Genomic DNA, 23086 nt, shown 5'->3' on the forward strand with positions numbered 1-23086 from the left:
GACTAAACATCAGCCTGGGGTGCCTTTCCCAAACAACGACATAACTCGCGACTGAACTATCATAGCACGATGCATCATTTGGAAAACAACGATGTAGTGATGAGTGTTTCTCAAAACTGTAGTTTCTCTGTTGGAGATCCATCGTTTGAACAATGTTAGTTATAACGAAAAAACTTCCATAATGATGCTCCAAATGGAGTGGAGTAGCTACTACTTTAGAAAAAAACCTTCAGAATGTTTTTTTGCAAATATTGCTTTACACGCATTTTAAAAAAATTCCAATATTAGTTTTGGTAAAAACATGCACTGGTTTTCCATATTAATTGTAATATATGTAAACGACACATATAGGACCTAAATATGTTTTCTTTGCGAAGTTTATTTATAAACTAATTTCGAGAGGATCATGTGCTCATGTGCCTTTCGAGAGGATTATGATTGCTTGCGGTTGGTCCCGCATTATCCAATTTCTGATTCACCAATCAGACGATTCCTAAGCCCTTATAAATAACATAAGCTCCATATAACAACCATCTTTGTTTTGAAGAATCCCCCCTTCCACCCCTACCTCTCCTCCTTTCCTAGACGGGTGGCACGGTGGCCCAGTGGTTAGCACTGTTGCCTCACAGCAAGAACGTCACTGTTCTAGTCCTTACCAAGCCAGTCAACGTTTCTGTGCAGAGTTTACACGTTCTCCCCGTGCTTACGTTGGTCTCCCCTGGGCTCCTCCCACCATCCAAAAACATGCAACTTAATGACTAATCCAAATCGGCAACATAGACATGCTCTTAGTAAGTAGTTATATCTCAAGAGCAACCACTATCTGTTCATTAGCTACTACAGCAGGGGAGTTCTCGAGATTTACCTGAGCTCAAACTCCCCTCTCGCCTTACACACCGGAGGGAGCCCCAGGCTCGAGGATCTTATGAGCTCAGGGCTCTCTCCCAGGACAGCATGCCAAACAAGCTTTATAATTAATCATCAGCTAAGTGTAAACTCTTAAAACAAATATTATTGAGAATATTCCAAATAAAATCACTAAGCTAACACATATTCTAATCTCATATATAAATCATATAAATTGTTAATGGTCGTTAGCCTAATTTACAGTAGGTTATTTATTAGGAAATGAAAAAAAAAATCCTAGGCCTACTTAATAATAATAATTATTATTATTATTATTATTATTATTAAGTAGGATCTTGTTTATTTTTTGTTTATTTTTTTTGAAAAGTCTACTATATAACCTACTATAAATTAAAAGCATTAATGTATGCTATATATATATATATATATATATATTTGTTTTAACAAGCTTTGGAGATGTAACATGAACTCCGCTTTTAAATAATAGGTCACCTATAGCTTACGCCATGAGCCATGACTGTGTTTAAAATATCATAAATGCTTTCAAAGTGCACTATGAAGGGAACACAATTGTCAATATGAAGATTGCTAAAAGTGAACTGTAAAAATACTTTGAAAGCAATTTACACCTAAGAGAGATGACTTTAATGCTTTTTAAAATCATTCCAAGTTTAAACAGCCAGGAACTATGCTTCTGAATACAGCTTGAGAGGTGTGGTTGCAAGCGTACAAGTTCACGATGCAGTTTGCGAATGTTCATTGGAACGACGGATTTGGAAAACGCATGTGAGGAACAATTACACAGCGTGAACTATCAAAGATGCAATCTGAGAGAATCGCCGATGCGTCGCCGACACCCATGATATATTTGGCATGCTAAATATCTGGAGCTGTCGGCGATTCAAATCATGCCGTGTGAAATGTGTTCTGATTGAAAACAACATCAACGATTGCCTACAGCCAACGAGAGGTTGGGGGAGAAGTTAAAAGCGCTCATTTTCAGTCTATTTGGACCCAAGAAATGAAGCAGAAACTAGTGGAAATTTGGCAGGAGCACCTGTGTCTGTTTGCCGTGTCATCTGAGCAATACCACAACCAGGTCGAAAAAGAAAAAAAGTTGAGGAGAAATTGCTAATTCCCTTCAAACCCAGGTGAGCAAATATGTAATTTTTCTACCCCACTAAAGGCTTCTTTCTTATTATGTATTTAATAACAAAACATATACTACATGACCTTGCATTGTTTCCATGTCACTTCTCGCATGTGTGTGGTTGTGAGACGTTTGGACAAAGTTTTCGGTGACTCTCCTTTTGTAATGTCATACAGTGTGAAAATCCCTGTCGCCGATCCATCTTGCAGTGTAAACACAGCACTGACAGAACGCTAGCCCAGATAGTCAGGCAGTGTGAAAACATCTGTGACACGACCACTTTGAAAATCCTGCAGTCTGAACTTGGCATTAGTTGGCTAACTAGTGCGTTTTCGGAAATGCACCCCTGATTGGTCTCTTTGGTCATCAAACTAGAAATTATTATGCATCCCTAAGTCAAGGCTGAAATGCAGGGGTGACTGTGCTTTTGCAGTAGCGGGTCCTAGATTGTGGAATGCTCTGCCCCTCTGTATTAGATCTATATCATCTGTCTGTTTTTAAATCTAGGTTGAAAACATTCCTTTTTGATTTGGCATTTTACCAGTGAGAATTGTTTGTTTTAGCTATCATTTTATATCTTTCTCTTTGTGACGTGTATTGTGCAGCACATTGGTCAACCTTTGGTTGTGTTTAATAGTGCTATATAAATAAAATTGACATTGACGTTTTAAATTTTTTTTATAACTATAAAAAAAAATCTGTGATCGTGATTCATTATGTGTTTGAGTAAAATGTTAATAGCCGTTTTATTCTATATAGATCTGCTAACATTTATTCCAAACTGAAAATCATCATTGGAGCATTTTTATTTTTCAGAAAATGACAACTGGTCAGAATAAAAGGTTTGATCAAATGTTGTAATTGAAAAGTAATATTGGACTAAATTTAGCTTTCTTAAGGCTGATTTATACTTCTGCATCGCGTGATCACCGTGACCCATGGTACTTGCCTTTATACTTCTGCGCGCTGTTTGTGTTGCTCTACAATAACACTTTCGAAACGCTAGCTGGCAATAGGTTATGTTCCACTGTGTTGAGTTTCTTCGTGGGTGTTTTGTTTTTTCTGAACGCTACCTTAATGTACAAGTAGCTAAAACTCACTCATTCAGAGGTGGGAACTGGCGGACATGCAACACCTTTAACGATAAGGTAAACACCAAACAACAGTTTCCATCTAGAGCTACTTCATGAGACTCAACACTTGTAAACACTTGCTCCAACAGGTTCGCGCTGCTCTCGGTCCCGCCCACACTGGTCACAGCTACCAAGCCGACCAATCACTGAGTCAATCACATGTCGTTGTGACATGTAGTTAAATTTTTTTGAGAGGTGCACATCAGCGTCGGCGTCAGCCATAACGAGGTCTATGCGACCACGCGAAGGCTGTGCCGGAATGTAAATCGGAATGTAAAGGCTTGATGCAGGAGTATAAATCAGCCTTTAACCTTTCATTGGGTCTTCTAAACCTTTCAGTTTCCAAGTGGTCACTTTTTTGCTCATGTATTTAAAGGGCAAATAAATACCTTTACATCAGAGTAAGGCCAAGAGATCAACATATCATATAAATGAATTCTTTGGCTAGTGTCAGTTAACAGATTAAGGCTTGCACATAATAAATGAATACATGCATATGATAAATTATAAATGCTATAAATGATGTATTAAATTCAAATAAGTTGAATATTCAAGTGTAAAAAAAAACTTAAATGTACTAACCGATGCGACTCCCATGATGAGAGGGAATGTAACAGATGAGCAGGCATCTGGGGTTTGGCCAAAGGTTGTGTAAGGAGTCTGAAACCAAGCTTTCTCATTGGCCCAGATTACATCGCACAGGGGCAAGATAGATGCTCCAAGACCAATGGCAGGCCCATTCACAGCAGCAATGATGGGCTTCTTGAACTGGATGAATGTGTTGACGAAAGTTCTGAAGACAACAGAAAATACACTAAATTCTCTCACTGAAATATGGTCAAAAAACACATATTTAGCGCACTTCTACTCAACCAATCACAGGACAGCAACTTGATGTAATTAGGCATGAAGACATGGTCAATATATGCTAAAGTTCAAATTGAGCATCAGAATGAGAAAGAGGTCATTTAAAGTCTGCATGAGCCGAAAGTTCCGAGACAATATTTCAGTATGTTGACGTACTTCCAACTAAAACTAAATACTGAGTTGGGGTGGCACTATGTTTTTGCACATCATTCCCTCATAGCAAAGGTGTGCTAACAAAATCAATACTGTAAATCTTGATTTCACAGACTGTAACTTAGTGTGGCTTTGAATGTGCCTGGATCAGTAGTGTCAGACAGACTGGTCTGAAGATTTCAGCAACTGCTGATCTACTTTGATTTTCATGGACAACCTTCTCTAAGGATTACAAAGAATTTTCAGAAAAGGATAAAATAATATCCAGATAACAGATGTTTTGTGGGTGAATATGTCTTGTAGATGTCAGAGGAGAATGACCAGACTGATTTGAACTGATTGTAAAATGACATCAACTCAAATAATTACTTATTACAAGTGAGGTCTGCAGAAGAGCATATCTGAATGCAAAACACATTGAACCTTGAAGCAGATGAGCTACAGCAGCAGCAGAAAAAAGAAGAGCACACAGGTGACACTTTCAGACGAGCACAGAAAACAGGCTCACCAAAAGTTGACAGATTAAAAAATTGAAAAAGGGTCTGCTGTAGAGTGTTGGTTTCTGCTGCAGCATTTGGATGGCAGCTTTAGAATTTAACATGAACAACAGGAAAGCATGGATCCATCTTGTCGTTTATCAATGGGTGAGGCTGATAGCCTTTAGTACCAACTGAGCAATAATGCATCATGTCACAAAGCTCAAATCAACTGGTTTTCTGAACCTGACAATAGCTGTGTTTCCATCCAAGTTGTGAATAAATTTTAGCACAAATATTAAACATTGCAAAAACATTTGCAAATAAAATCACTGTTTTCCATCCCATGTGTTTAAGAGTATAACAACTCTCACTTCCTGGCAAACTAAGTTCAAATTATCTCAGCAATTGAACTTGGGTTGCCACTAGGCTATTGGAGCCAACACCAAATCAAACATCAAACTTACTTTAGTGTGAATTTTAAATATTGCATAAGCATTTGTAAATAATCTCCATGCACTCTTGCAATTATTCGAATAATAATAGTATCATTTCTGCGAGCTAAGAAACAACTTTACCTCTATTTTCCTCTATATGCACTTCAGAGTAGCAGACACACACATGCTGAAATTAACTTGTGGATGGATTATGCATTTCCATACAGCGTTTTAAAGTTCATAAAGTTCACTGTAATCAAATAAAGCATTTTTGGTAAGTGGTGGAAATGGAGATTTGCATAATGGATGTGCAACCGATAAATTTGCAGCAACTGAGTGACGCTATCCTGTCGATACAGACCAGAATCTCAGAAGAAAGTTTCAGCACCTTCTCAAACCTATGCCATGAAGAATTAAGGCACTTCTGAAAGCAAAAGTAGGTCCAGCCAGATACTAGCAAGGTATACCTAATGAAGTGCCCAGTAAATGTATGTTCTCATATTTTATTTACCTGATTGTCTCCGCCATTTTGATGCTTTCTTTTTTCCTATCATCAGTGAGCCGCCTAATAAAGTAGATGAAGTCAAGGCCAAAGCAGAAGACGCTTCCAACACCGCTCAGTAGGACAAGTTTACTATCATCAGCTGCTGCTGTGGCCATGGCACTCTGAACCTCCTTCATTACCTGAAAACCATTTGAGTAAAGTTGTCAGATCAAATCAAGGCAGGTTGAATGATCAAAGTCATTCACAGTATAAGCAACTTCATATATGGGAAAAATATTTATGCACCTATAATATCTGTACATGCAGAATGTGGCTATATGCTTCAAAACAAACTTCCATTTCGTTTCAAAATATACACTGTAAACCCCAAAGTTAAAGTTAACTCAAACCATTTGAGGAAACCGATTGCAACAGCCAAAAACTAATCCTAATGAGTACTGTGAACTTAATCCATTTGAATAAACGAAGCAATTGGAGCACAGTAAACGAAGAGAACTCAAAACAACTGAGTACTGTAAAACCCGATATGTTAAGGCAACTCAAAACGTTTGAGGAAACTGATTGCTACAAACCAGTTGAGTTAAAAAACTAATTTACATGAGAAACTCTATTTAAGTTGAAATAATGAGGTATTTAACTCATTACCTTCAACACTGAGTTCAAAACTTTTTTCAAATGGGTAGAATTAACTTTCAGTCAATTTTGAGTTAACTACACTCTTTTTATTTGATAAAGTTGACTGTTGGGTTTTACAGTGGATAAATAATAAATATGCATGTGACGCTCATATACAGTTTATACCCTTATACTGTTGGGTTTTACAGTGTACAAATAAGATAACATATTTTCTTTATGGCATGAGATTTTATTTTTACTTACTATCATGACACCTAGCGTTAATTCTGAGGTTGAGGTATCGGATTATAAAAAGCAATGAGTCAAATGTCAGAACACTTAAAATAGAATTATTATTTAGGTGCATTTAGAACTGAAAACGAAATCAACATGCAACTTTGGTATATTGTGTAATACATTTACACTTACATCAGGATTCAGCGAATTGTTCTCAGAGGTCTTTGTAGAAAACAGAATGTGTGTAAAGCCGTCCTGTTTTTTAACAACTATGTCCCTGTAGCGGTAAGCACTCTCAGTTTGTCGAACACTGAAACGCAGGCGCTTGTCAAAATTTGCCCGTTCCTCAAAACGCCTTTTGCCTGTCAGTCCTGAGCTGCTCATCACTCCAGCTGCAGCACTCTGTGTGATGGCTGTTCCATTGGCAGATGAGGCCTCCATTAGAGTAGTCACTCCTATGAAAAAACAGCAACAAAAGCAAAAAAAACAATGAATCAAATAATTATGTATAATAGTATGATAATCTATAGAAACTGTACAGTAATAATCATATAATAAATACACAAATGATACTGATAACAATTAAATTTTTTTTTACTTATGTAGACTAATTTAAATCTTGCATTTCTAAACATTTTATTAATACAATATTTAATATAATTATGTTATTACAATGAATACAATTTGTATATTTCTCTTTTTTATAATTATTTTTCAAGTTTTTTCTCCTTTTATTGGGATAGGACAGTGGAGGACAAACAGAAAAGCATTGGGAGTAGGACCTCGAGCAGAGAATCGAACTTGGGTTGCTGCAAGCACCATGGTGCCTAATGTTGGCGCACTTAACCACTAATAATTCCAACAGTTATATAGCACTTTTCTGGGCACTCTTTTTTGAAGGACATTCTGGGATTTTTAATGACCACAGAGAGTCAGGACCTCGGTTTAATGTCTCATCCGAAAGATGGCACTCACTGAGAAGTATAGAGTCTCCGTCACTATACTGGGGCATTAGGACCCACACAGAACGCAGGTTGGGCGCCCCCTGCTGGCCTCACTAACACCACTTCCGGCAGCAGCCCAAGTGGTCTCCCATCCAGGTACTGGTCAGCTTTGGTGGGCGACCATGTGAGAGTTGCAGAGAGCTAGCTGCCGGCTATTGACGAATTTTAATATTTCTAAATGTCATTTTATCACTTTAATATATTTGAATCTATGACCTATTGGTCCAAAGCTTGGGGTTAGTTTGTTTTTTCAACTAATATTTTTCAACATGGATGCAATGAATGAATGAAAACAATGACACTAAATATCTCTAGAATTTTATAAAGGATTTCCATAATATTTTTGGCTGAAAATTCAACTTTGCTGAATATCCTAATTTAAACTTAGTCTTGATGAGCATAAGAAATGTACTATTATTATTAATTTTAATTATTCAAATGGGTGTTCATTACGGATGCACAATCATTAACAAATACATGGTAAAATTGTTATGACCTGAAATGAGTAAGTTTAACACTATTACTAGTTAAAAGGTATGCTTACAGTGAAATATAATAACAGTGTCTATTTTTGGCATCGTCTTAGATCTTTTGGAGCATCAAAAAAGATTCCTGAACTTTTTTTTATGTCTGTACTTATGAGTGTTCTGCAATAATGTAATTCTGTATGGTATTTGAGTCTGTCTGCGAGTCTAAAAACAAAGTCGAAGAACCAGATTAAAATCTGTTCAATGATAGTGGGAAAGCATCTTGAGGAATTATATGAACGTTCGTAATACAAGAACCTCACAAGGCTGGCATAGAACATCATTTCAAACCCTAGTCATGTGTTGAATCATGAAATTATAATTAAAGTCTAATGGTCGATTTAGAAAACCAAGTTTTAATAAAGTGAAATTTAAAAAGTCTTGGAGCTGAATAAGGTCCATGTAAAATGTTTTTTTGAATTAGTCATTGTCCCTTTGTAGGGAGTATTCATCATGCTGTTATGCAAGAAAAATCTCAGATGTAAGTCAGATGTAAGTTTTGTAATACTGTATTTTAGTTTAGTTAGGATACATTTGATATTAAATATGAAAATACAAAATCTCAACATTCAACAAAATTTTGATTAGTTTTGATGGAGTACTTGCATGATCATATTTAGGATAACCAAGTGTACAGCTGATAAACACTCCAGGAAGTGCATGATGCTCAGCTAAAACACATTTGCTTTTATTTATCAAGAGCTTGTTTATTAGCATTTATTGTGTCGTTCTATGACTGGAAACACATAATCCATTAAATTACTGACTGAAACAAACAAATTTAGTGGTGATTCCAAGCCTGAAAGTAAAAAAAACCCTCATGAGAAAGTCATGCGCCCAGTCAAGATGTCTTTACCTTTTCCATTCAATGTGCGGACGGCAGCTGGTGTAATGGGTATCTGTGGTGGTGGAAGTGCCGTTTGTGTTCTGGGCCTTGTGCCCATTCGGGCTCGCTCTTCTCCTGGCACCCGCATGGCTCCAGCAGGTTTCTCCAGCAAGGCCACTTCAGGAGGAACAGCATCTGGCTCTTGGCTGCACTGCTCCAGACTATGAGCTGCTTCACTGGGAGACTCCTCAGTGTCTGTGCGGCTGTTCATTGGGCTCTTTGGCACCAGGATTTTAATGCCAGATTTCGACAGGTCCATACTGCGGCGCAGAGCACTCACAGTGGGTGCAGCAGCTGGCGCTGCTGTGGGGGCCGTGTCAGTGACTGTACCCGTGATGCTGCTCGTACCAGCCGAACGTCCTCTCTTCTGCTGTGGCGAGTCGCTGTCGTTGGGTGAATTCTGTGCTGGCTGAGGTCGTTTTGTGGGGTGTGTGTTTGGGGTTGGCGTGGAGGTTTTGGCTGTGTTGGAATTCGCTGAAGGGTGTTGAGGTCTGCTGATCTGCTTGCGGGCATTGATGCTAGTGTTGGCTGTGCTCGGGGAGCTGCGTGTGGATCGGAGCAAAGTTCCATCTTTCTGCTTTTCGCTGTGTTGTCGATTAAACTCATGGATGAACTCGATGCAGCTGGACAGGTGACCCTCAGGCTCCCAGGTGTCTCCCTCAAAGCTGTAGCCTCGCCAGTGAACCAGGTACTCAGTCTTGCCCTTTTTGTTCTTGCGTTTGCCCATTATTCTTTCCACCTACAGAAAGGCAAGCAGATGAAGTGCGGTTTAGTGAAGTGTATGTGAAATAATGAAGTAATGGCAGAATAAAAAGACCATCTCTGAATTGGGATGGAGCTAATGTCAAACTGAATATAACCAACTCATAAGGCGTAATTAAGCTATAGGACTCGCAAGGAAAGCTACAATTACCATGCACATCTTTTCAGATGCACAGTGTGAAGAAATCCAGGAATTCCATGTAGCGGTTGCTGAATAAACAGAAGACTTAACTGCTTTCACTGATTCAGCATAACTAATAAACACACAGCTACTGAATCATCTTATATAAGGATTTATTTTAAATGATATTATGAAGTGTGTTTGGGGTAAAAAAAAGTCCCTCGCACACGTTTTTAGCTAGGTATGGGCCGGTATAAGATTCTGATGGTATGATAAACTTGGATAAAAATATCACTGTATCACGGTATGGTGCTCACTGCTCTAAAATATATTCTTTTTAAATGTCTAGATAAAAAAAAAAACACCTTTTGAATACAATATATTTTATTGTTTGTAAGATTTATGATATTTTGGAGCAGTAAACATGTCAGGCTAAATAATTCAAATGAATCATTGACTTCTGCCGTCTTAATTTCTTTAAAAAAACATAGATTTCTTTACAATTTAAAATGGTCTCTTTGGATAATTTTGTAAATGTAAATAAAAATGGTTATGTTACACATACCTTAGGAACGGTATTACAGGCGGTTTTAAAACCTTGACTTTTCCAAACTGCGGTATACCTTATAAATGGTTATCGTCCCATGCCTAGATTCAGCATTTACAAACTAATTTTTTTCAGCAGTAAATAATCTAATGCCTTTGAGCATATTCAGAGGTCTGTAGACTAGGCTTGTCATTATACTGGAATTTGGTACCAGTTGGTACTGAGATTATAAAAACGTCCTATGTGAACATTTCAGCACTGTTGAGCACATTCTTAAACACTGCTAACAGTCATGTCGATCAGCTGGTTTGTTTATAAGCTGACATTTGAGCGATCTGCTGCTGAATCGTGGTTTAAAAATGCTCCAGTGTCCCTGTCTCTGTGGTTACACTCTGTAACAGGGTATATGCAGGAATCCTACAGGTAATTTCAATACCTTTTTAAGACTTTTTAAAGACCTTCTCAGAATATTTTAAGACCTCATCGCCACTTCAAATTCTAATCAGTATCAAGCCTTAAACAGTTATTAATAAACAGTTGTAGTTAAATAAATCAATGGAGCACAACCATGCAACAGAACTCAGATAAGCTCGAAAGAAACAAAGCTTGAAAGAATAAACTATGCAGCTGTTTTCAGCATTGTTAAAACTCGTCTTTCTCCAACCAGGAGTACGCGAACCTAAATTTTCCCATTTTGCCGACTGTTTCTCTCTATGGTTTCGCTACATGTGGAGAGCATCACATCATCTTCCCGTGCTTGTTGCAAATTACAAGACATCACCCGGACGGAGAAGTTACTGTAGGCCAGACACGTCCCAGCCTGAACCAATCGCGTGGATCGAGCATGCCGTTTTTAATATTAGGAGAAAAATAAATATATTTTACGCTTTTTTTGGAGTCAAACAATTTGGAAAAAGCTAAGACTTTTTAATACCATTTAAGGGCCTTAATTTTCTTATAATTGATTTATTAACGTAATACTTTAAGACTCCGCGGACACCCTTTGTAAACAACGGTGAGTTCGAGAACTGATAACCTTTACGGCCAGTCAGTCAGTTCTGTTGAGCTAATAAACATGATGGCAAATCAGCTGTGTTTAAGAACGTGCTCAACACCGCTCAAATGTTCTCGGGAATAGGATGTTTTTAAATTTTCTGTATCGATTGGTACCAAATTCCAGTATCATGACAACCCTACAGTATGATAAATCACATATGACTGTTGTGCGCATTTGTCTATAAATCCGGTTCTGTAATTAGCTGTGAATCTCCAGCATGCGTGTTCAGCTGTAACAGTGTTTATAGTTTATACCAGTGTTTTTCAACCCTGTTCCTGAAGGCACACCAACAGTACATTTTCAACCTCTCCCTAATCAAACACACCTGAATCAACTCAGCAGAACATAAGAAAAGACCCCAAAACCTGACACGAATGGGTCAGATAAGGGAGACATACAAAATATGTACTGTTGGTGTGCCTCCAGGAACAGGGTTGGGAAACACTGGTTTAAACTACTACTTTATAGTTTTCTACCAAGCTACAATAGTGCATGCGATAGTGAAATCACTAATAATCATTCTGCAATACTGACAGCTATTTTTGTGGTTACTCAGTGAACTACGGCCCTTTGTAGTGAATGTTGCTAAATACAAATACCAAATATAATAACGTTTTGGCTCAAAACTCACTTCATACCTTTAATCGAGAGTTTAAATTGATGCATCTTCTTAAACAGAATGAAGGACGCAACATATTTCATAATAACATTCTAATAAGCAGCGACAAAGGCATTGCATCACTGCATACTTTACAATTGGGAAAATTATAATAAGAACTCAGATAAACCATATGCTGTCTTGGTCATGTGCTTATTACTCCTGTTGAATCAAATAAAATCAGCTTAATCTTCCGTTTATCCTACGCTATGGAGATTTCCCATAGACTGGTATTTCCTGGGTTTGTTCAGGGTGTCCATAGAATGAATATTTTGACAACTGTGTGTATTCGACATTTCAGGCGCAAGGAAAACTAATTGCACATGTTGTCTGAAGCATGATCTAGAATTTTGCCTCGCTCCGCAGCATGAGCCTCAGTGAAATGAGAAGATTTTGACTTATTAATAATAACAAATATTGACTGAATGGTAATTAATGTTTTCCAAGCTTTACCTTTGATTAGGCGGGATAAACTAAACAGGACTGGTCTCCCTACAAGACTACATCGACCTGTAAGCCCAGGTATATCACTGTCACTGATTCAAAGATGTGCAGCCATTAAACACAATGATCCACAAGGTAAAGCTGTTGGTGTTACTTTGAAAGAATGTTCTTGCATTACTATGCTAGTTAATTGTCATACAGGCATTTTATAAGGAGTTGAATAAAATAGTTTAAAAACGACAGTAATATTCCTTATTTTAATAGATTTTAGGGCAATATATCACACAACAAAATCTAAATATTGTGACCTCCCTATGGATGACTTTTAGTATTTATTTTCAAACATTTGTTTTATTTTAATATGAACTAAACATGACAGAAAAAAGTGTGTCCTGATTTATTATTTATTCTGTTTATTATTATTTTATAATTTAGTTTATTATTATTTTATTACTTGATACATCGCACTTATAAAAAGCTCATCTGATTTACAGTGAGAATACAGAATTAAAAGCAGCTCAGTTTTACATGCATAGGTATTTTAGGGAGCTAATGAAAAATAATTATTTTCCATAAATGGTATATATGATTATTACAGAGTAGGGGTGGGCGATATGACCTAAAATTAATATCACGGTATTTTTCATCTTTTGAACGGTGACGGTATAATATCATGGTATTACTTTCAATAGCAAAATAATATACATCTCAAGAACGGACAAAAGAAAGTCTCACTTCTATCACTCTTTAAAAGTTTTGGTTTGGGTCATTGTAAATGCTCAGTCTCGTTATGAGCTGATCTTCATTTCTCTGTGCTGGTGGAATAAAGCAGGCGAGTCAGCCACACCAATTTATGAGCAGACAGAGCAGGATTCTCATGATGACCACCGGCGCAATTCCGCTCTTTGTTATGAGCCGTAGTTTCAGTGTAAACTTAGTAAAGGTGAGTTTCTTTGGCGATGATGTCTACAGTATTAGACTTTATATTTAGCGGACATTTGCGCTGAACACGCGGTGAATGCAACGCATCGAGATTCGGGCACCTTCTCCGAAAACACTCGATTGATCTCAGCTGGCGGATCAACATTTACCTCATGTTATGATCGCTGTCATCTGCGCCATTATTATTATTATTATAACTTTAGGTGAGGTTTGCAAACCTGTGCACTTTTCACTCTTCAGCCGTTTGCATTTCCTGCAGTAACAAAAACTCCCTGTTATCTGACAGCGGGAAGCGTTGAGTGACTGACAGCTAATAACCAATACTTCAGCAGGGTAGAGCGATTCAGCAAGTTTTTAGAGAAAATCAAATCAGATTGCACTACAACCATTATATTCAGACCAGGGGTGTGACGGTAACCGCATCACCGCCATAATGAGATGTCAACCGCAGTGATGTGGTTATTACAGTCATCACCGCCCATTTTAGTTTAGTATTTATTTTTGCTTGTGAATCTTTCAGGATTGTATAGAAAAACAGAATAAACTAAATAAAAGGAATAAAAGGCCTGCCCTGAGTATTTTACACTTAAATTACAAATTTAGATTACAAAACGAAAACACTGAATCCTTTTTATAACCAGCATAGGCAGTTTTTTTTAAGCTTATTTTAATAAAGCAGACCTACTAACTCAAATCAATCGCTCCACAGAAAATAAGCATTTTTAACGCACCGCTGTAATTTCTATATCCCAGTCCCTTTATCAACATTTTTAATACAAGTCATTATTTTAAAGATTATGACTTGAGAATATAATTTTACCTCAGCGCTGCACTTTTCTCCTTCACCCTCGCGCTGAGTTCAGGTGACGGAGTGTTGTGAAGTAGTTAAACTATCAAACTGGCTCAGGAATATCAGTATATTAATATAGGCTTTGCTAAAAGGCTGGTCAAATGTGGGTCTTTTTTTACAGAAGCTATAAACAGACGCGCATCTGCGACCACGGTGATGAGTCAACAATCGCATATATTTGACTTATTTAAAGTAGGCTATAGCATATAATAATTGTGTGTAAAGAAGTTTATTAAAAATGTAGCTAATATATCACAGGGGTTTGTGTAGCAATTACAGTGGAGTATTAATTAAATCCTTTTTTTCCGTGGAGCGAAACAAACACTGCACAGATGTGTAGCGGATGGAGACGCACAAAAATATACAATTCAGATATTTTCGTCGGAAGAAAAATATTCTTTGAACGAATTTAGTTTTGTACAATTTGTATCTTAGTTTTTGTCGGTCAGTTATTTACAAAATAAACAAGAATAACTAACCTTTGAGGTGAAGCGATGTGCCTCATGGTCCGCTATATGCCGCGGCCAAAACACAAACTGGTCTGTTAAATACAATTGTAATATAAATAAAATAAAAGTGAAATATTCAGTTTGGAATATGGAATCTTTGTTAACTGTATGATCAAAATTAAAAGAGCAGCCTATTCGAAATATTCGAAACTGAATATTTCACTTTTATTTTATTTATATTACGATTGTATTTAGTTTGTGTTTTGGCCGCAGCATATAGCGGACCCTGAGGCACATCGCTTCACTTCAGTTTATTAGTTATTCTTGTTTATTTTGTAAATAACTGACCGACAAAAACTAAGATACAAATTGTACAAAACAAAATTCGTTCAAAGAATATTTTTCTGCAGACGAAAATATCTGAATTGTATATTTTTGTGCGTCTCCATCCGCTACACAACTGCAGTGTTTGCTTCGCTCCAAAAGGATTTAATTAATGCTCCACTGTAATTGCTACACAAACTCCTGTGATATATTAGCAAAATTTTTTTATAAATGTCTTTACACAAAATTATTATATGCTATAGCCTATAGCCTACTTTAAATAAGTCAAAATATTTGCGATTGTTGACTCATCACCGGTTGCAGCATGCGCGTCTGTTAATAGCTTCTGTAAAAAAAGACCCACATTTGACCAGCCTTTTAGCAAAGCCTATATTAATATACTGATATTCCTGAGCCAGTTTTATAGTTTAACTACTCCACAACACTCCGTCACCTGAACTCAGCGCGAGGGTGAAGGAGAAAAGTGCAGCGCTGAGGTAAAATTATATTCTCAAGTCATAATCTTTAAAATAATGACTTGTATTAAAAATGTTGATAAAGGGACTGGGATATAGAAATTACAGCGGTGCGTTAAAAATGCTTATTTTTATATATCTGCGCGGTTAACCGACATACCGCATGATTTCTTCCATTACCGTCACAGCCCTAATTCAGACACACAAATGCTCCCAAATATATTATGAGGGCGCATAGATTAAATTTCGGGCGCTCATGCGACCAAAATGGTTGCAATTTCGAGCCCTGTAGTATAAGGACATGTATTCAGACCACAACTGAAAGTTTGAAGAAAATTGAATGCCTTATTATTTAGAATTAGCTATTATTGATGTAAATGCAGCCATTCAAGGCGCATAATTGATTTATCACGGTATTGACGGTATTAGAAAATCCATGTCGTGGCGCAATGTCACACCGGTGATGACTATGACACCGGTGTACCGCCCACCCCTATTACAGAGTATACATATCATTTATTGCTCTAAATCTCCCAATGATCTGAAAAAACTTCAATCATTTTAGTTCTCTAGAAATTAGCAATATTTCCGGCAAAATATCCCTATCACCAAAGGTAAACCTAGGGGAAACACTTCAATGACTGTATTGTCATTTTATAAGTCTGCTGTCTCATTCCAATATAGTCCATTCTTCCTGTGAAGTTGCAGATTCTACTAGTGTAATTGCACTGATCTGCAGTATTAATGATTATGCAGTGTCATGATAATAACCGACTGTGAATGTCACCATAACAAGATCCTTTGTGAACTTTACAAGAAAAATTCCTTAATCAAATTCAATGGCACTACAATGAAAGTGTCAGCTGCTTCAGGTTCCTTTGCATGCAAATCTCAGCTGGCCTGGTCTGGTCTTCCAGCACTGTGGCCAATCTGAATAAAGCACACAAACACCTGCTTTCAAAGTAATAAATAAGGCACTTTATCACAGAATCAGTCCATTGTGTGAGGCTACCAAGCACAACTGGATAAAAGTCTAAATGTAACCAGTACAGTAGTAAAAACAGAACTAGAAGTACTTGTTAAAGATCCCATGAAATTAAAATAAAGCTTTTTAGATGTTAGTATTATTGTACGTTTTTAAGATATCTATAAGCTAGTGTGCTCCAAAACAGTGACAAAATTTGGGTTTAGAAGAAATAAAACTCATATAAACATGTAAAGTTTGTAGTTTGTTACTTTCGCCTAAATGGATCAATGATTTTATTCATGACAACCCATACTATAGTTGCTCTTAAAATCATAACCAATCAAACGCTCTCTAGTATCTGACATGCCCTGCCCCCTTCAAGATGCTTTTCATTTGATGCACTTCAGATCAACCATTCTCATGGCAAAGCGGTGATAAAACAAAACGCTACTGGCTGTTTTTTTAAAAAGGGGAGGCATAGCTACTCTATGGCCCAATCTCAATTTTCTTTTTGTACCCCTAACCCTTCCCCTTCCCCATGGCCCTTAAAAACAAGTGTGTGAAGGGGAAGGGCTTCAAAATTTACCCATAAGAAATGGGACAGCACTACAGCACCTGCACACGTCATCTTATGTCATTGCGATCTCTTGCTTCATATGAGAACAGACGATCGCGACTGCTGTAGTTATCCCGGTTGTGTTATTTTTTGGTGTTTATCTCCAGGAAATCATTGAAGGCATATATTATGTTATCATAATGATCTCCATAATGGCAATAAGATCGTAACTGTACTGCGCATTTACACAGTGGTCATATTCATCTATGTAAACACAAAAAACAACATTAACATTATAGCAGACCCTGTAAAAAGCTCATTCCCAGCCACTAGACTTTCCTGATAGGGTATTTGAGTGTCAGAATGTTGTGGGACTGCTATACAGGTGTTATTATTAGGGGTTATAGATAGTGAAATTTAGCGGTTTTTATTTTAGTGTTTTTTTTAGCATGACGGTAAAACATGAGCACGGTTATGAATGCATTAAAACATGTGCTAGATTTGTTGTAAAAATGGTAATAATGACAAAAACAAAATACTAATTTGTAAACCTCCTTACTTCTGGGTGCAGCTATGCTGCCATTGTGGCTGGTGTATTCTAGAACATTTTCTTATCCTAGGGGTAAGGGGAAGGATTAAGGGGTAGAATTGGGATTGGGCCTATATCCCACCCTCTTACGTCAAAATACGCCAAACATCAAATAAAAATGCACATTTCAAAGCACTTCACAGGACCTTTAGGGTTGTGTTTATCTCATAAATATAAACTGAATTATTTATGTCATTCCAAACCTGTAACCATTTTTCTCTGGAATATAAAATCTGCTTTTCTTTCTTTTAGGTAGGTCAAATGTTGTTGTGAACACCCAAACACTCCCCTTTCGTTAAAAAAAGAAAAATCCTTCTCTATCCCAGCTTGTTCGGTTTTTTGAGTCTGGTCTTGAAAAGCTATACTGGCTTGAAAAATATCCTATCACATCTAACAGATTTTTGTCAGCTTTGCAAGCCTTGGTAGTTATCCTTTCTCATGATGGTCTTCTTTAGTTTTCTGTTGACTATATTAACTTGCCATGTCAACTAACACCTGTAATTTTAGTATTAAAGAAGTAGAAGTAAACTTTTAACATAGAGTTAGGTTCAGAGTTTCTTCTGCACAGGGAATTATGAGCCCATCAAATTTCATGCTGCCTCCAACTGTTGACAATGATCAGGCAGGCAGTCACGTGCACTGAAAGACCATAAGTAATCATGAAGCACATGACTTTTGCCCTCTGACTTGATAAGTGACATTTTTTGCACAACAATTTATATATTTTTATAGTGTTTTATGGTTCATGTTATCAGTTCTTAATTAAGTGTGTGTACGCATTTAAAGGTTCCATAGAAAGAAAATCTGAATATTGTTTACATAGCTGAATAATAAAAGTTCAGAACATGAAAAAAAACACCATTGTTTTCTCATTCTCATGTAAATCCTTTGAGTGTAAAATCCTTATAAAAAAAGTCCAATCAGAACAAAATACTGATTCAGATGGGATCCACAGGGGATCATTAATATGCACGGCCCAGGCTGCACTTGATTGGCCACAAAGTATCCTAGTGTGATTACAACAATTACATTTTTCTCATTTTTTAGTTTATCTAAGATTTTACTAAACATACTACTGTGGTTATAAACTGACTAACACTTTTCTGAGCAGCACACTGTGCATATATCAGAGAACATTTTAACATATTGAATCAATGCACCTTTAAGTTCTCATTCATCGAGAGAATAGGAGTGAGTCATGACTGAAATCTCTCCCAACAAGGCATGGGACCATAACCGTTTTTAAGGTATACTGCGGTATAGAAAAGTCAAGGTTTTAAAACCGCCAAAATTTTCTGTAATACCTTTCCTAAGGTATATGTAAGATTTTTTATTTACATTTTTTAGTTTTTTAGGACAACAGTATCTCCGGCAGAAAGAATATCCAAAGATGCCGTTTTAAATTGTAAAGAAATCTGAAACAAATGAAGACATCAGAAGTCAATGATTCATTTGAATTATATAGCCTGACATGTTTACTGCTCCAAAATATCAGAAATCTTTCAAAAAAATAGAATATATTGTTTTCAAAGGGGACAAAAGTTTTGGTTTTTTACCCAGACATTTAAAAAGAATATATTTTAGAGCAGTGAGCACAATACCGGGATATTTTTATCCTAGGTTATCATACCGTCAGAATCTTTTACCAGCCCATACCTACTCCCAACATTAATATTTGACTGATATCCAGGTAACGAACATTTTCATAATGAACGACAAACCTCTTTCAATTCTCTTCGACATCCACCTTTCTATCCCATGTATTAAGCCTGAATTATCAGGGTTCAAAATTAACGGTTTTGCTTTGTAGCACTGGTGCTCCCAACTTTAAAAAAATAGGGGCACCAGCCAAAATTAAGGCACACCCACCAAAAATGAAGAGCACCACCACTACAGATTTTATAGTAACACATTTATTGCATTTAAAAGCAACACTCAAAAACAGTCTAGGCTTAAAAAAAAAAAAAATAATAATAATAATCTGCATACGCCCACCAGCCCTGCATGACCGTTTTGACATGAACTGAGCTGACAATAATTTAACCGTGTTGTTTTCACGGATAGTGTCTGATATTGCATGGAAACTGGCATATAACTTTTTATTTGCATACATCATGTTAACCACAATACCAGCCTTTCCATAAGCTGCATAGTTTAATCCTAATGAATGCAAGCCCTGCAATGATGCACGCGGTGTTAAATTTTACGTTTAGCTTTCACAAACACACACACAGCGCAAGACACGCACATGCGCACACGAGACAGAGTGCGCGTTTAGCTTTGCACTTTTTGCACGCAAATGTGACAGGATACAGGTTAGTCTCCACTGCTGTATGGTTATCTGTTATGTTCATGTACAAAATAAACCTGTTTTAACGTCCACAAACCGGGATTAAAGCGTCGTCTTTTATAATTGTTCTGACAAGCAGCTGTGGTGATAAAGTAAAGCTGAAGTAAATCGCTGTACTTCATTAAATTCTTGATCACATTTGATGATGATTAATGATCCTAGCGAACTGAACAGACCTTTTATTCCTGGTTGCTTTGCGCTCGTCCTCTCTTGTTGATATGAATATACACGTGACTACCAGGACATGTTAATACGCAGCTCTCAATCAATTCGGTGGGCGGGGGGACTACACTCCTACGTCAAGTTGCGGTCAGTCTGAAAACTGCTCCAATTGGTCCACCGGTTTTATGTAGTTAAATTTAAAAAAAAAAAAAAAAAAAGGACTAGGTGTGTTTAGATTACCCCATTATGACGGCCTATACACTATACCTACACATATGTCTGCCCTAAAAGATACCGTGTTAAAGTTACAATTTTTGACTTTTACATGCAGTGCTGTCTCTTAGTTCCAAAGCAGTGGGCCAAACAGAAGAGCTTGAAGGTGAGGCAATAATTGTGGGCTTTTGTTTACTGTAGCAAGTTGGTATGACAATGTTTTAAACCATTTCTGAGTGCTGCGTTTCACAGTTTTAGATGCAAAAATGCATTCTGTATGGATGTCCCTTAATCGGTGCATGTAGAGCACATTTTGTAGGGAAAACCGGTTGCTCAACAACAATTTTATGCACCTACACAAATGCTCCCGAAAATATTTTGAAGTCGCATAGATTTAAATTCGGGTGCATATGCGACCAAAATGGTGGCAACTGAGCCCAAATTATACTTCTGCATTAAGTGATTGCCATAACCTGCGGAGAATGTCTTGTATGTAGCCGTGTTGCTCTGCAATAACACTTCCAAAACGCTAGCTGGCAGTTCTATGTTCCTCTGTATCAAGCTTGTTCATGGGTGTTTTGTTTACACTGGAAATACCTGTAGTGCTACCTTACTGTACAAGTAGCTAAAACACGCTCATTTTGAGACAGCAACCTGTAGACAAACAACAACATTAATCATAAAGTAAACAAAAGTTTCCATTAGGAGCTCCTCCACGAGACACAAAAATATATGGAAAATATATATATATCCTCCACAGGACTCGACACTTGTTAAACACTTGCTCCGACAAACTCTCTGCTCTCCCGTGGCTTTTTGCCCCACCCAAACTAGTCAATAATACCATACTGACCTATCACAGCATCTGCATTGCGCATTGTGACGCGTGGTTAGATTTTTTTGAGAGGTGTGCGCTAGGGTTGGTGTCAGCTACGGTGCTAATGCTAGGTTCTGATGCTCCACCCATGGAGAAGGTGCTTGTTTTAAAACATGCATTAGATTTGATAGTTTTAATCTGCAGATGTTAAATAAAGATTTGGTTCAATGTAAATAATAAGGTACTTTTGTATTTTTTAAAGCAGGCTATTATGTCTGAAAACCAAAATTATAGTAGTTTTCCACACACGTTTTTTTTTTCTTTTTGGACAATTACACATTTATTATAAACATTCTGTTGTTGAATTTATTTGTCAATAAATAAGTAAACTGAATTCAAAACTGATAAGTGTATAATTGTTTCTTGGAAAAAATAAATACATATACAATTATGAATATGGGCCGCAAAAGTGTTACATGCTTTGCCATGTATTTTTTCCAAAAAACTAGAAGGCTAGTGTTACCAGGCCATTTAAAATACATTTTCCACTTGCTAATTTTATTATACGCAGTCGTTTCCCCAATAATGTTGATTATCATCTGTTATGTTGTAATTAACATTGCCATGCTTGTGAGACATTGTTGATATAGAGTCTACTAATACTACTGTCTACTAGGGCCACAAGATTCTGGCTAAAATGAGAATCACGATTTGTTTTGCTTAAAAATCAAGATTTTCTCATGGTTCTGTAGATGTAAAATAAAAGTTAAAATGAGAAGGCTATTATTATTGTTTTTTCTCAAACATATGACAAAACAACAACAATAATAATATTAGGCTTATGTGTAGCTCTACTGTTGGTTAAAATGCTACATTTTGTATAGACTTTAAATTTGTCCTGGTTGTTAATTCACAGTAAAGTGATGATATCAGAATACAATTATTCATAATTCTGAAGTTGAGTAATTATGTTTGAGACAAATGCTTGTCATTTGTCATTGAAAACATTATTATACCCTTTTTTTTTTAACTGGTTAAATGAGACATTTGTCACTTTCAGATTCCCTCTTGCATTACATTTAACATTATATAGGCTAGAGTAGTTATACTAACCAAGTAAACATTTACGTTCATTTGCAACACTTTATGTTCGCCATGAAAGAAAAAACATATTAAATGCTTGTCGTAATCATAAATTTACAATGTGATATGATCATTTAAATGATGTGCGCGGTTTTGGTTTTCACCTCCAAGTGTGACTCATGTCATTGTTGCCGTTACTTTCATTAAAGTTTAGTTCAGTTTGCAACAAAATGAACGTTATTTGCATCTGTATAAATGTTACCTGTTATTCACAGCCTATGCAGATTCTGTTTACTAAAGCAGAAATTGGTGGGCACGCTCGTGTCCTTTCGGGAGTAAACAAACAGAGCGTCAGCTCAGATGTGTTTGTGGCTGCGAAATCACATCATTACATGAAGACAGAAACTATATTTTTGGGTGAATTATACCTTATAAATACAGTATGTGACACTTAACACCATCTGGAGATGTCCACATTGCTGAGCAACGTATATAAAACAATGTGAAGACTTGTGTGACCGCCTTTACGCTTCTCTCTTAACAGTGAAAATATAGTTGGCTGAATCGTAGAAAAGCTGACTTAAGATCGTGTGTAGGGTCAAATCGAGATCGGAATTTTTTTTTTGTTAATCATGCAGCCCTACTGTCTACTGATACTCAAATGACTGGTAGTTGACAAAGATGCAAAGTGAACCAAATACCTACAGTGGTCTACACGTCACCTCATACTTCAATTTCTCATCAAATCTTGACCAATTAAATGACCTCTACTATTTGACAAGCCCTGCCCCCTTCTCATTTGCTTTTCATTTGAGGCTTGTGCTTAACCACGCTCACTGGCAGAGCTGTGATAAAAACAAGC

The 23086-nt window shown here is 36.9% G+C and overlaps 1 protein-coding gene across 1 annotated transcript in view; it reads right to left on the minus strand.

Moving 5' to 3' along the window:
• cdyl (chromodomain protein, Y-like) overlaps positions 1-23086 on the minus strand; it is a 43740-nt gene that overhangs the window by 10424 nt on the left and 10230 nt on the right. Inside the window, exons 2-5 of the mRNA XM_056475288.1 lie at positions 8828-9596; positions 6633-6895; positions 5595-5767; positions 3733-3943 (exon numbers count right to left, since the gene is read on the minus strand). Coding sequence (XP_056331263.1) covers positions 3733-3943; positions 5595-5767; positions 6633-6895; positions 8828-9596 — 1416 coding nt within the window. The remainder of the gene's footprint in view (positions 1-3732; positions 3944-5594; positions 5768-6632; positions 6896-8827; positions 9597-23086) is intronic.

The sequence above is a fragment of the Danio aesculapii genome, chromosome 2, assembly GCF_903798145.1.
Source record: "Danio aesculapii chromosome 2, fDanAes4.1, whole genome shotgun sequence".
NCBI classification, from domain to species: domain Eukaryota; kingdom Metazoa; phylum Chordata; class Actinopteri; order Cypriniformes; family Danionidae; genus Danio; species Danio aesculapii.